The 15370-nt window shown below is 46.5% G+C and overlaps 1 protein-coding gene across 1 annotated transcript; it reads left to right on the forward strand.

Moving 5' to 3' along the window:
• The first annotated feature begins 4183 nt into the window (after window positions 1–4183).
• On the forward strand, window positions 4184–14639 carry CCNE1 (cyclin E1). Its single transcript, XM_047836635.1, has 12 exons — window positions 4184–4424; window positions 4902–4953; window positions 5067–5154; window positions 5376–5444; window positions 9182–9327; window positions 9447–9582; window positions 12071–12217; window positions 12766–12861; window positions 13076–13210; window positions 13318–13429; window positions 13509–13666; window positions 13959–14639. Exons 2-12 carry the CDS (start codon window positions 4931–4933, stop codon window positions 14079–14081), a joined length of 1233 nt encoding a protein of 410 aa, XP_047692591.1. The 5' UTR covers window positions 4184–4424; window positions 4902–4930; the 3' UTR covers window positions 14082–14639.
• The last annotated feature ends 731 nt before the right edge of the window (window positions 14640–15370 follow it).

Genomic DNA, 15370 nt, shown 5'->3' on the forward strand with positions numbered 1-15370 from the left:
GACGCCAGTGCCTTATCTCTCCAAGGTCCTGCTCTATGTCTTGCAGCTGTGTCTGTCTTCAGAAACCCAAAATGAGGAGATTTAAGTGAAAGCTGGGAATATGGTGGTCAAATACAGAACAAAGAACTCTTGTGTCTCAGCCCATGCTGAAGGGGGGTTTATTGCTGCATAACTGATGCATTCCCCCCCCACCCCCAACCTGATCACACACTCCTACCCCTTGAAGTGTCTTCAAATTAGTCTCTGTCCTTGGAAACCCTGAGCTTAGCACAGAATCCATAAATGTCAGCTGCCACCGTTGCTCTATCAGATACTAAGTTTAAAGGTCAGTTTTAATTTTCACTGGAATTTTTAAACGGGACACAGCCTTCTGCCTGAGGAAGTGTGACTGCACTTGCTCCCCAGTGTAGGAGAGGGTTAGGCCAGGGCTGGGACCACCCATTGGTTTGCCAGTCTCCCACCTTGGAGTCCATAGCAGTGTGAGCTTGATGTGAACCACAACCTGGGGAGCACGCACTGGGGCCCTGGACTTGGGCTGACCCGGCAAGCCTGTGCAGACAGATTTCCACTGCTGAGAGAGGACAGGAGCCAAGCCCCCAGGGCCTTCCCACACTGGGTTCCCTGGCACTGGGTCCTGCTCCTCCTGCCTGGCCCCTACCTCACAGCTCACACTGGTGCAGCCAGTTTGATCCCTCTTCTGGGATTCCTGTGTGGAGCCTCACTAGATGTCCCTCCCCCACCTCCTTCGACTCAGCCAAGCAGCCCTATGTGCCCAGTTTTGCCTGATAGCAAGGCCAGGGCCAGCTCCACTTCCAGTCACAGCCCACACCTTTCCTGATCAACCCTCTTCCTGATCAACTCCTTAACTTTCTATAGGTGCCTTTAAGGAACTGGTAAAAGTTAAGTACCCCCTGCCCAAGTACACACAATGGGCCGACACTGCCAGCAGGCAGTTTCCTGGGCCACTGAAGGCTACCTGGGAGCCCTAGGTTAAGGAATCCTATCTGGGAAGGATTTCCCCCCTGGCAACCCCCATTGACTTACTTCTTAATCCTTCTATCCTGGCTGCTGTTTTTACCATGTATGAAGCTATGCAAATGCCACAGATTTCTTTACAAATAATAATACATGTTGAACACTATGTCCTAGATACTATTGCAAATGCATCATAGGTATTAGTACATTTACTCCTCACAGAAACCATGGAGGTTAGGATAATTAGAATCACCCCACTTTACAGATGAGGAAATTGAGGTACCAAGAGGTTAAGGAACTTTCCCAAAGTCTTATTGTGGAGGGAAGGTGATACCCTCCCTACCCAGCAGCTGGTTTTCTAGTTCAATCCATATCTCCCTCAAGGCTGAGCCAATGCTTGGCCACTCTAACCCCAGGGCAGGCAGGCATATGATGAAGCGAAACCAAACAGCCAAAGGTGAGCTACCCCTGGCAAGTGGCCCTCAGTAATTTGGTGCAGTCTGCTTCCACAGATTTATCTTTTCTGTTGCCTCTGCCAAACATCATCTCATTCTGGCCTAGATGATGCTTCCTCCATGCAGCCTTCTTGGCAAGAGTAGGCTGGATGCCCTCTCCTGTCACCACTCCATGTGAAGCTATAGCCCCCAGAAGTTTCCCAGCCCAGCCCTTATCACTCTGTACTACGGCTACCAATCTACATAACTGCCTCCCTTCCAAACTAGAAGTTCCCAACTGGGCAGGAATTATTAAAGTCTTACTTTATTTTGTTTCAAATTATTTTTTTGAAAAACAATTTTTTTTGTTGAAATACACACTCCATAAAGTGTGTAAGTTATAAGTGCACATCTCAAGGAATTTTTATGTACACAACCATGTACTTGAGCTGAAGCTCAAGATACAAAACATGTGTGGAACCCAGAAGTTTCCCCTGGTCCCCTCCCAGTTACTAATCCCACCCCAAATGTAACTGCTGTTCTGACCACCGTCCCTATAGTTCTGTCTTTTCTTAAACTTCAATTAAATGGAATCACATACTAATACTTTTTTGTGTCTGGCTTCTTGGGCTCACCATTATGTCTGAGATTTATTCATGTTGCTGCATGTTTTAGTGATTTGTCCTTTTTGTTGTTGTGCGGTATTCCATTAAATGAATATACCAAATTTATTTATCCATTGTACTGTTGGTGAACATATCGGCTAGTACACAGAACATCTGGAAGTCTCATTCTTTGCTGGTGGGAGTGTAAGCTGCTACAACCACTAAGGAAAACTGTCTTGTCTATCATTGTGATATATATATACACACACACATATTTATATATTTATATTTATTATATTATATAAAATTTATTGAGCATTTACTATGTGTCAAACACTGTACTAAGGCTGCATTATCTCACTTCATCCCTAAATAATGACGCTGAAAAGTAGATAGTTTCCATCCCTGAAATAGGACTATCATAGTATCAACATGATAGGATTATTGCTAAGTTGAACTGAGATAACACTCTGAAGGATTTAGCCCAAAGCTGCCATTTTGGAAATGCTGTTTTTGATACTTCTTATTGTTATTCCTAAAGGACACAGGGCTGGGAATTCAGGACCTTGGGTTCCATGCCTACCTAAGACAAGCTTAGTGAGTTATCTCAGCAGTGTTGACCTCAGAGCCCCTGGAAGGTCTGCTACCAGGGACCTGTGGGGATGACACAAGGCATACTCTTCAATAAGACCTAGGCTGTCACCTCAGAAAGACTGTTATGTTAGTGGGGCAGGGAACAAGGCTGAGACTATAAATCAGGAAGGGTCTTGGGAGTGTTTGGGAGCCCTCTGCTACATGCTGCTTTCTACAAATTTAGTATAGAAGGTAGTTTTTAGCGACCATCGTTCAGTACCTGTATCACTGGCCTGTTAAGCTCCAATAGAGCTTGGTCGCTGTATGGTTTTCAAGAATTCATTCATAAATAGGATTTAAGTGTCTCCCTTCCCCCAGGCACTATGCGGAGAGCTGGGGGATAACAGCAGTAAAGAAGACAGACAAGATAGGGAGAGGGACACCAAACAAGGAAACGGAGGAGCAAGTCTTCTGGCCGCAAGTTCTGTCAAGGAAACACAGCCGGGCAAAAAGATGGAGAGGAAGTCCTGGGGAGAGGGATGCTCCAGGTTAAGTGGTCACTGAAGACCTTTAATTTCTTGGGAAGGAAGAACAGCCGGAGGTGCCCTCGCAGGGCACAAGCCCCAAGGCCCCGAGGTGAGAAAGGACAAGGGCGGTGAGATGTGAGGGGAGGGGGTTGCAGGGAAGTCTGACAGGATGCGAAGGCCAGGTCAGGTGGAGCCCTGTTCGCCAGGGCAGGGAGTGAGGATTTCATCCCGGTCCGATGCGAGCCTCTGGGAACGGCTTTCAGCTAGAGGGGCTGTCTGAAATTCCAACGTCGTGAAGAGTTTGTGGGGGAGGGAAATACAGGGAAGGTGCTGGGCTGTTAGTTGAATGAATGGCTTGGATGGATGCATGGACGTACCTCCAGGAACAACTGTTCCACCGGCGCCCCAGATCCCGGCGACTGCCGGAGGCACACGTTGTAGGCCAACGACCAGGCGCTGTGACCTTGGGCACATCCCCGCCCCGACTCAGGGGCCGGAACCCTGCGTCTCGGGGGCGGGAAGGAAGTGCAAGGAGGTACAGTACGCGCGCGCGGCAGGCCGACCGACGGCGGGTCCTCCCGCTTGCCCCTGCCAGACCCCTGCCCCAGCCAGAACCCTCGCCGCCTGCCGTTGTTTACATTCCCCCACCGCCGGCCACGCGGCCTTTTGCCGCTCCAGCGCCGCTCGGCTCCGCCCCCTGAGCCCCGCGGCCCGCCCCTCCGCCGCGCGCGCGCGCGCGCGCGCGCCAGACCTCCCCCGCGGCCCGCCCGCCCGAACGCGGCCCCGCCCTCTACCGCGCGCGCCAGCCGGCCTCCCGCGTCCCGCCCCGCGCGGCGCCGCAGCTTGCGCCGCGCAGGCCCCGCCACGGCCCCGGCCCCGCCCCTGCGGCGCGCAGGCCCTGTCACTTAGCCCCGCCCCCCGCTCAGGCCCCGCCCCCCCGCCGGTTCGGAGCGCCTCGGCTGGCTTGCGCCGCGGCGGGGCGGTCCTGAGGGCGGCTGCTGGGCGGGCCCGGGCCCTCGGGCTGCCGCTGAGGGGCTCTGAGCGGCCGGGGCGGGGCGGAGGGTGGCGGGAGGGCGCGAGGGCGGGCCGGGGGCCGGTTCCGCGCGCAGGGATTTTTAAATGTCCCGCTCTTAGCCGGGCGCAGGAGCAGCCGGCTCGGCCGCCAGCGCGGTGTAGGGGGCAGGCGCGGATCCCGCCACCGCCGCGCGCTCGGCCCGCCGCCGCCTCCCGCCTCCCGGCTTCCCGCTCGCCTCTGCCTCTTGCGTCGGGCCTCAGCTCGTGCCGCCTGCCTGCCGCGGAGACGGCTTTGGGTAAGGGCCCTGCCGTGGGGCCGCGGGGCTGCGGGACGGTGCGGCGGCGAGGACTCCCAGAGCGCCCGGGTCGGGCCGGGCCGGGGTGGGGGTGGGGCGAGGCCGGGTCGCCAGGTCCCCGAGTCGTCAGCGTGGGGTGCCCCTGTAGGGTGGCTCAGAGACGGACCATGGGAAGGTGTTGAGGGGGAGACTGAGGCAGCTTGAGCCCCAAGGAAGGCGATGGGCAGGAGGTGATTTCCGGGGGCCGTCCGGGCCCCCCCCTCAACCCCCGGTTCGGACCCGGCATCGCGGGTTGGTGGCGGCGCCGCGGGTGACAGGCCACCCCGGGCCCATCGGCCATTTTCCTGACCGGCCCGGGAGGCTCCCGCCGCCGCCGCCGCCCGCGCGGGAGGGGGAGGGGTGTCCGGGGCGGGCCGGCGGGCCCTGGCCCCCCACCTCTGGTCCTCCTCACCCCACTGCCCGGTTTGTGCCCCCAAGGCCTGAGATCTGATCCCACGCCCCAAGCCATGCCGAGGGAGAGAAGGGAGAGGTGAGTGGCCCGGTCGCTGGGGGGGGACGGGAAGGGTGTTCAGCGGTGGGGGAGGGGTGGACCTAGATTTGGGGAGAATTCACCCTGACCTCTGTGCCACCCTGGCTTTGCAGGGATGCAAAGGAACGGGACACCATGAAAGAGGAAAGTGGCACCGATGTCTCTGTTCGCTCCAGGAAAAGAAAGGCAAATGTGGCTGTTGTGAGTACAAAGGAGACAGGTGGGGGAGGAGACCCCCCCCCCCCAATCTTACCTGGGTACCAGACTGGGCTCCATCCACCACATGTTTATTGTTAGGGGGTTAATGGGGTGCATTTGGCAGAAATGGTGCCTATAACCTAACCAACTTTTTCTCTCTTTTCTGTTTTTGTCTTTGGGTTGTTTGGTGTGTTTCCTTGTGGGGTGGGGTTGTTTTATGTTAGTTTTTGCAGGATCCAGATGAAGAAATTGCAAAAATTGACAGGACTGTGAGAAACCAGTGCAGCAGTCAGGTAGGTACAGTTGCTAATTGGGCCTAGGTGGAGGGCCTCCTGCTCTTTGTGGGTTAAATTGAGTCTCAGTCTCCAAAACCCTCCTGCTGAAGGGTTTTTCTCTACCTTTGGCTGCAGTACATATGGCTGAGCTCTGCCTGTCAGTGGCACTGACCTCTGCCAGCTTTGGGATTCCAGCGAGGTCTTGTGTTCCTGACCGGCACCTTTGAGATTACAAATATGCGCTGATGTCTGGAAGAACCAGAATGGACATCAAATAACTCAGTCCTCTCCTTTTGCCCTTGAGGAGACTCAGACTCAGAGGAAGAAAGTAACCCAGAGTCCTGTGCAATCAGGGGCGGAGTTCATCCTAGAGCCTTGTCTCTGGGCTGGTGAACTGGGGGGAGGGCTCCTGACACAGAGCTCTTTGGGTATGATGATGGGTGTTTGTGTGTGTTCATAAGCAACCATGAATTCTCCCCATCCATGCTACTGTTTTTCCATCATGGTGCTTAAGGACCTCCATTCCCCCTCCCACCCCCCCTTTAGGTCAGGTTTCTAACTTTTCCCCCCTTCTGGAAGTTCTCAGCCCATCTAGCAGTTACCTACAATGATCACTGCTGTCTGGGGCTCCACCTGGCCTCAGCCAGAATGTTAGTGGAACATTCTGTGTAATGACATACGTGTCTCAACACATTTTTTCAATTGACTAGTCCACTTCTCTTGCCTCTCCTTCATGGAGTTACCGCCAAATTTCCTGCGTGCTCATGATATCATTACAATATCAGAAGCTCCTACCAGAAAAAGCTTGTGTTATCTCTCTACCTCCAGAAATGGCTGGAGACCATAGTTAATGGTTCTAGCAGGGGAAGCAACCTATCTCCAAACTAGTGGATCGGGCCTTCTGACCCTATCACGGATAAAAGCTGAGCAGGAGTATTATTTGAGCTGAGGGCAATGGTTCCAACTAGGTTAGCACTGGGCTGCACATCACTTTGTTGGGCAGTAAGCAACAGCCATAGCTGGCTCTGGAAGAGTGAAGGGCTTTAAAGCAGTGGGTTTGCAGTAACAATTGTGACTGCACATAAGACCTTAGGAATTAGCATTTCTGGGGTGGTCCACCGAATATTGAACTAGGGGTTGATGATTTCCTTCTCTATTAGAAGAAGAAATACTTCATTCACTTTAGGGAAGGAAATGAGACAGCGCATCCCAGTTCTTTCCTTTTCTTTTTCTCTCCTTAAAAACAAAAAACCTTAAGCAATTTGATTTTTGTGGGTTATGATAAAATGGATCTCCACTTTGTGAAACTCAAGGTTGCTTGTTTTCCCAGCTGTTTGAATTGAAATTTCCAGCTGAGAATGAAGTAAAGGCATTCATATTGACTTCTTAGAGTTTTAGAATAGTTTGTGTTCTCAAGGTGCTAGGGTGCCTAAGTGGGGCTGTCTGTGGTCCTATCCCTAAACTGCGGACAGTTGATAACTGTGGTACATGAATAGCCGTATCATTTCCCACTAACTAGAAGGAATTTTCATGGTTGTTCAGAGATTAGTGACAACAGGTTTCTGCACATTTTGTAGAGCAGATAGCTTGAAAACTGTCCATCTGTTTACAGAGGAATTTGTTGTCTTTTGTTATTTCTCTGTGTAGATTCATGAAGCTAGAGTTTTGGGGTAACACAACCTTTTTGCCTATTAATGACACAGTTTTTCTCGGGAGTTACAGTTCAACACAGTACAGTAGCCTTGAGTCACTTGTAGCCATTACACTAACTTCCTTATAACTGCTTCATCAAGACCTCAGAGAACCTTTGGTTCTTACCTTAGACCTTTCTTAACAAAAAGAATACCCTTTTATCTAAAATCCATTTAACACATCCATTTTGTTTAATTTTTTGCATAAGACCTGACCTTTTGTGTGAGTGAAATGCTGGACTTTCCATGAATGACTTCGCAGAACCTAATTTTACATAAGTAGTTCTATTCTTATTTAAAAGTGGCATAAGGAGTCTGAAGTGATTACAAATAGTGAAAATTGGTCTCTTGCTCTTATCCCATTCCTTCCTAAAGTCGGACGATCTCACCTCCTTTGAAACCCGGTAGAGGCTCAAGTTAAGGGCCAACTTTCAGAAACATTTATCTGCTGTGGTTCACACAATCTGTCTATGAACCTGCAGGTTAGAAACTGCCACCATTTTATCCCCCAAAGCCTGCTCTCCGCTATTTCGGCCATCTGGCTGTAGAGGGTGGCACCCAGCTTCTGCCTTCAAAACTAGAATTTATTCTTGAATGAAGAGCAACTTGAGGCACTTGTAATGTGACCCTTTTTGAGTCAAGGAAGTGCTACCAGCACGTGATACTAGAGCTGGAAGAGGAGGCTGCCCTTCTGGAACAGCTGTTGGCAGGGGTTGTCATGGCTAATTTGCATGCCCAATTCTTTGCACCCTGGGTGGAGAAGAGCTTTATCCTGCTTTGCTCTCTTAGTACACGGAAAGTGCTCTGGCTTCCTCTGAAAGTGGCTGGTGTGCTGTGATAGCCTCCGTCTACCATACTTTACAGGCAGCACCTGGAGCCCAAGTCCCCCCATGCTTATTTCTAGTCATCCCATTGTCGCTTTTCTTTAGTCAACCTTCATGAGCTGTCTGTGTTAAAAAAAAAAATGCCAAGGCTTCCGTGCTGGTGGGATTGTTACCTGCCATACTGTCAACACAATCACTCTTTATAATTCAAAAAAGTCAATCATAGGTTTCTTTTCAGAGTAGGATGATAAACAGAGTAGCTTTAAAGAGAAAATTTTCTAAATGGCAAAATGACCTTAGTATATTCCAAATATTGAAAATTGAATAATATTAAGGATCTGGAACCTTTACAAGAAAAGCAAATTGTTTGGGTTTTTAATGATGGTTTATTCACTTGTCAGTTATTTGAATCTTATTCTTTGCAAGACTTTGGGGGCAGGATTCAAAAGGTCTTCAGGGGTATCTGGCTTCTGTCTCCACAGACTTCTTAGTATATCCTGTGACCATTCCTGGATTTGGTTTTAACTAGGCAGATACTCTGTTTTGTTTTGAGTTAAGGAAAACAAAACGTCCCCATTATGTAATACCGAAAGATGCACATTCGATGGGTTTTTGTTTTCAGATGGGGAGACTTTAAATATAGATGGTAATCAGTTTACATTTTTGATCTTCACAAGCGTAACTGGTGAATATGCAGTGCTTATGTAACTAAATACTTTTATTGGAAATTCTTTCACTTTTAAGAAATTTTTGTAAATTAGTTGTACTTGTTAAGCAAATTTTTGAGTTGTGACCAGATAATCCCACGAGACACTTCAGAAATTATGCAGTGTCTTACTGGCCTGCAAATGAATTTGTGGTTCGGTTTGGGTCATATTGTATTGTAAGAGGTGTTGGTGTTTTAGCTTAACCTCCCTTGCATCCATCTTACTGCTCAGGTACTTCTTACGAGTGTGACAGTGTGGAGGATCCAAAAGCTACTGACTTTGGAGTTTTCTTAGATATCTACTGTATAGACTCCTAAGTCAATGACGAATGAAACGAAAGCCTGGGGTCATCACTGTGGCTTTTCCTTCGCTGTTCCATATTCATCTTAATTTAAGCCAGAATATATATTTAGGTCTGGAGATTGCTCTGCAGTGTTAAGGCATTTTCTGTGTTGCTAGCTGTTCTACAAATCAATGAATGCAAAAATAGCTGGCTCGCGTCAAACATTTAAAAATACGTTTTTCTTCTATAGCCTTGGGATGGCAGTTCAGTGTGTGAAAACCCCTGCTCCTTGATTCCTACACCTGACAAAGAAGAGGATGAGCCAACGTACCCTAGTTCCACCTGTGGGCCTCAGAGTTTCATGCCCTCCAGAGCCTCACCACTGCCTATACTGAAGTAAGTTGACCACCACGTGCTTTCCAGGTCTCTTCCTCCTTGTGCTCAAGCTCACCGAGTTAGAATGGATGCATATTGACACCTACCTGTTGTTTTTCACTTGGTTGTGTGTTTTGTAGCTGGGCAAATAGAGACGAGGTTTGGAAAATCATGTTAAACAAGGAGAAGACCTACTTAAGGGATAAGCACTTTATGCAGCGGCACCCTCTCCTGCAGCCTAAAATGCGAGCAATTCTTCTGGATTGGTTAATGGAGGTGAGCTTGAGTCTTCCTGCTGACTGGAAGCATTGACCACTTCTGGAATCTTCTGTGTTGTTATGATCTCTGTGCGTTTCATCCCATTGACACATTCTGTGTCTCTGAGGCTGTGGTATATATACTACAGCAGTTTAACGTTTTGCTTGCATTCTACCTTAGAATTTCTGAAGTCTCTTTACCTCTTAGATATCTGCTTTTAAGTTGGCATCGAATTTTTTTCTTCAAAGCTCAAATAATTCCAGAAGTTCTATTTTCCACTTAACTGTAAATATTGATATTTGGTCTTTGTTAATTAAATTACTTTTAAATATATCCAGTGGAATGCAGATAACAGCTATTTGATAGCCACTATCATAAGTTTTAAAAATATATGAACAGGCTTATCTTTAACAGAGAGCTTACATTGTTCCTTTTTAACTCTTTAGAATCCATTTCCCTTTCCCCACAGAATATCCTCTTAACAAAATATATCGGTTAATTCTTTTATTGGCCACACTGTCGTACTTCTCTGCAACAATTGATCAAAAGAACAAGTACTGGGGTGCCTGGGTGGCTCAGTCAGTTAAGCACCCAACTTGGGCTCAGGTCATGCTCTCACGGTTCATGGGTTTGGGTCCCACATCAGGCTGTCTGCTGTCAGCGCAGAGCCCTCTTCAGATCCTCTGTCTCCCTCTTTCTCAGCCCCTCCCCCACACTGTCTGTCTTTCTCTCTCTTGCTCTCTCAAAAATAAATAGTAAAAAAATGAATTAAGAAAAAGAACAAGTATTACATATATTGATGGGTAATTAAACATAAAAAGCGATATTGTATGGGCAGTATACCTCTTTCTGAGAGGAAGTGTGGGTGACTCAGTAGTGCCTCAGGGTGCTTCCTGGACACCTCTGTGAGCCTTGGGTGATGAGAAATGGGATGTTCAACATCTTCTGTGATGTTGAAGGACATCTCAGGCAGATCGATTTTGTGGAAAAGGACATAAGGAAGTTGCATGCCTAAATATTCCCTAAAAACAAACTGCTCTGTACTCTTTGGAAAGTGTGTGTCCAGGGGTATTCGTACCCCTGTTATGCTCATCCTAGAGTCAAATCCCCTGCTGCCACCATCTATGTGTCTTCATCAGGCAAGTCACTTAACGTAGAATCTTGGTTTTCTCATCTGTAATATTTGCTACCAGTATTTTCCTTGCAGAGTTTATATGGATTAGAAATAGTGTGTATGAAGTGCAGCTTACATAATAGGCAAGAAAAGATAGCTGTTTTTACCATTATTAATTCGCTTTTCTTTATTGGTCTCTGAAAATATTAACATTTTCTGTACTGAGTTCTTTGGCAGGCCTGCTTGAAACTAGAGGCCTTGCAGGTGCCATCCACAGGCCCACTATGGCACATAGACTTTCTGGCCCTTTCTGGGTCAATTTATAATTCCTTGAAGCATTAGATGTGTAGTGTGCTGCATTCTCCCACGCTTCAACTCATTAGATGTTGTGACTGGGAAGTTCTATTTGTATTATGCAGTTGATGCCAAATACTTTAAGGAAGGTTTTTTTCTGAAAGTCCATCAAAAAAGTCATGTAATACCATTGAAAAGATAGAAAAGAATGGTAACTGTTTTGTCCTTGCTGAGACAATACTTGAGGCTTGTGTGCAGTGATGCTGTTTCTCAGCCTCTAGCCCTGCCAGGAAGTCAGCACGCGTGTGGGAAAGGCGGCGCTCATGCTGTGTGCCCAGTTGTGAGCCGGGTGACACAAGTTTGAGAGTTTGTTCCTGAGAGGACAGAAGCTCTAGCTTCACTTCTGATCAGATTGTAATTGTGTTACTTTATGAAAACTGACTTTAAATATGCCCTAGCCTGGACTTTAGAAATACTGTTTGGTGATTGATGGAATTTTCTATTAATGTTCTGTTGTTTCTCTGGTGCCTTAACCCCATGAATTACACTTATACATGGGAAGGCCTGTTTAGGAATAGCAGTTTTATATGTATAAACAGGCATTTGATGGTGGTGATGAGTTGAGGTCTAATATTTCCTTGGTCTTCTTCAGCTCCCTCATGCACACCATTTTCCCCTGTCTCTCAGCAATCCTATGAGGTGGGCAGGGCAGGCATGGTCCTGATATTACAGTTTGAGATAATTATTCACACTTTTTCCATGAAAATGCTGCTGTACCAGGCGATGAACATACCTTCCTTCCCCTGCCTGTGAACATTTGCTCTTACTATTATTATTATTAATGTAGATCATAGAACACTTAATCCTTGTATGCGAGTTCTAGTTTTTCATTGTGTGCGTGCTTGGGGACAAGCAAGGTAACAATCCTTTCAGAAAAGCAAAGTTCTGTCTCTCCTGATTTGGTTATATTGTCCTTCACCAAAACTTATGACAAATGTTTATGTTTTTGTTGTTTTTTGGGTTTTGTGTGTTGTTGTTGTTTTTTTTTGTCTTTCTTTTTTCCTCAAGTAACTGTTCTAAAACTTACTGTTTTTTCAGGTGTGTGAAGTCTATAAACTTCACAGAGAGACATTTTACTTGGCACAGGATTTCTTTGATCGGTATATGGCAACACAACAAAATATCGTAAAAACACTTTTACAGCTTATTGGGATTTCATCTTTATTTATTGCTGCCAAACTTGAGGTAAATCATTTTCAAATGTTATGTGGCATATGCCGTTTCTTGAGATCCTCTGAGATTACTGGAAGACGCCAACTTTTTGTCTACGTTTTTCTAATTTGAGGTCATCTAAAGTAAAGATACATGCAGAAAGGGCTAGAAATTAACCAAGAAGTGAGAGAAGTAGTGAGTCTATAAAATGTTTAAGTTAATGTAGTTACTTTAAGCCAAAAAATTGAACTTTGACCCAAGAGGATTAAAAATTTTGGAATGCTTAGAAGGGTGGATGGGCCTAACTTGCAAACATGTTGCTAAAGGTATTAAAAAGGTGAAAATTTCAAAACTCTCTCCACTGAATAGAAGTTGTGTTTATGCATTTCTTTATTGGGGCAGGGGGAGTTGTTTCTTTCACAGTGAACACATTTTGACCAGCAGAGTAGCCCCTATATGTATTCCAGGTGCTCCCTCTCTCTTTTCCTGGTAGAATACTAAAAACAATATTTGGGTGTACATTATAAGTTAAAACTATTAGAGATTTTTGCTAGTTGTTTCTCCCTTGTATTTCCTTTTAGGAAATCTATCCTCCAAAGCTGCACCAGTTTGCGTATGTTACAGATGGGGCTTGTTCAGGAGAGGAAATTCTTAGCATGGAATTAATCATTATGAAGGTATGTTACAAGTTAATTTTTCAGTCCTTTTTAAAAAATGCATACATAATAGCTTTTCCACATTCGTGTGAGTGCATCTGCCTAGGTGTTCTCCAGCTGGACACATTGTGGCGTGGAACATGGCTTCATTTTGAACTCCTTTAGAGGCCCAAGGGGAGCAGAAATACCTTTTTCTTTTCTCAACCATTGGTCTCTTTTGTCTGTTTTCCCTTAGGCCCTTAAGTGGCATTTAAGTCCCCTGACCATTGTGTCCTGGCTGAATGTATATATGCAGGTTGCATATCTAAATGATTTATATGAAGTGCTCCTGCCACAGTATCCCCAGCAAATCTTCATACAGATTGCAGAGGTAAGTGGCTCTGTTACCTCTGTGGGGCTGCCTACCCCATCATTAGATTAACTCTAGAAGGGATGTATGTTGGCCATCTGCCTCAGTGTTCTTTTTCTTCTCCATAGCTTTTAGATCTTTGTGTCCTGGATGTTGGCTGCTTAGAATTTCCCTATGGTGTACTTGCTGCTTCTGCCTTGTATCATTTCTCTTCCTCTGAATTGATGCAAAAGGTTTCAGGTACGTTGGCTTTCCGGTCCATTCACAAGGTGTACTAAACTTCCAAACCAATTGAGCCTAAAATTTATTTTCGTTGCAGGGTATCAGTGGTGTGATATAGAGAAGTGTGTCAAGTGGATGGTTCCATTTGCAATGGTCATAAGGGAGACAGGAAGTTCAAAACTTAAGCACTTCAGGGGAGTTCCTGCTGAAGATGCACACAACATCCAGACCCATATAAACAGCTTGGATTTGCTGGTCAGTAGCCTTCCTCGTTTCCCAGATAAATTCCTTAAAACTGCTTAAATAGCCTCTTCACTTTTCTTCAGGCAGGCTCCAGATATCCCAGAAAGAGTCCAATTCTTTTGGTTCCTTAAAAAAGAAAATTGTGGTCAGTAGATGCTGTGTCTGAATAGCATGTAGACCAGAGACTTTTAGATCGTTCTTTGCTATTTTTTTCCCCTCATTTCCTTAGAAAAGAGCACACAGAACGCGAAGCCCAAAGGATACACTCTTCCATTTTAACATTTCTCACTTTTGTTCTTAACAGGACAAAGCCCAAGCAAAGAAAGCCATATTGTCTGAACAAAACAGGATTTCTCCTCTCCCCACCGGGGTCCTCACTCCCCCACAGAGCAGCAAGAAGCAGAGCAGTGGGCAGGGGACAGCGTGACCACACCAGCATTCTCCACCAAAGACAGTTGTGCAGAAGTGCCTGCTCCAAGTTCTCTTCTGTGCACCGCGGCAGAGGCCCGCATTAGCTTTTACAGACATTTAAATGGAAGAGCACGTCTCTTCCGCAACCGAAGTGTTTCTGTGGATGGCATTGGACAGGGAGAAGTGTTTTTTATTGAACGCTTAGGTTTTTTTAAATAAGTGGGTCAAGTACACCAGCCACCTCCAGAACACCAATGAGTGCTCCAGATGCTGCTAAGGAGGGTGATACTTGACTTGATTGACTATTCACACAGATAACAAAGGCTTGAAGTCGAGGAGTGCCACATTGCTGTTGGTCTCCCCTTGGGTGTTCTGGGTTGTGTCGTATTGAGTGGAACAGGTGGTTGTGAGCATTGTGATGTGGAGCCCACAACCAGCTGTGCTGGGGGCCTGCCCTTTTCACACTATCAGTTGACAATATACAATGCCTTTTATGAACTGTTATTTTGTAAGTGCTGCTATGTCTATCCGTTTTTTAATAAAGATAACACTGTCTTTGAGACAGCTGGTTTTATGAGCTATGTCTGATCATTTAAGTTAGAAGTCACCTTTGAATGTGGCTATACCAGGTTCTCTTTTTTAATTTCGTACTTCTTGAAGCTCACACCTTTCAAGCAAATATATTTAAAAGAAAACTTTTGACATGAGCTCTAGGTGCAGCCTCGAAGGCCTCCCATGGGTCCCCTGAAGTGGGAATGAGGCTTCCATTTGGTATTTCTCCCACAGTGCCCTGGTCAGGGGCGGCTCACTGGAGGGCTGTGGCAGTAGTGGGGGAGTCATGTCTGCATCCGAGAGGATTCCTAGGTATAATTTCTGCCCTAGGACAGGCCAAAGGACATAAAGAATCTGTAATTAGTGTTACTTAATGCTCTTCGTCCTTACACAAATCTTAACCTAAAGAACTTTTGTTTGGAGAACTTGTTAACATGATGTAGCCTAAAACTATAGTTTGAAGAAAATGTAAAGTAACACTGTATGTAGCTCAGGGCCAGATGTCAGTGTACGGTCTGTTCTGTGACCATCGATACAGTCACCATGGGCCTTGCTAATGGAGGAGGCCACTGTCCACTTTAAGGCCTAATGTGTACAGTTCACATTGCATTTTGTTGAACATTCTCATAGTGGTGGTCATGTCAGGTTTTGTGTTCCACTTCCTTGCAGTGCTTTGGTGTATGGGTTCATAAAAGGGAGGGTGAATGAGCAAATAAATCCCACTTATTTTGACTCAGTATTTTATCTCATTTT

Source organism: Prionailurus viverrinus, chromosome E2 (genome assembly GCF_022837055.1).
Source record: "Prionailurus viverrinus isolate Anna chromosome E2, UM_Priviv_1.0, whole genome shotgun sequence".
Lineage (NCBI taxonomy): Eukaryota > Metazoa > Chordata > Mammalia > Carnivora > Felidae > Prionailurus > Prionailurus viverrinus.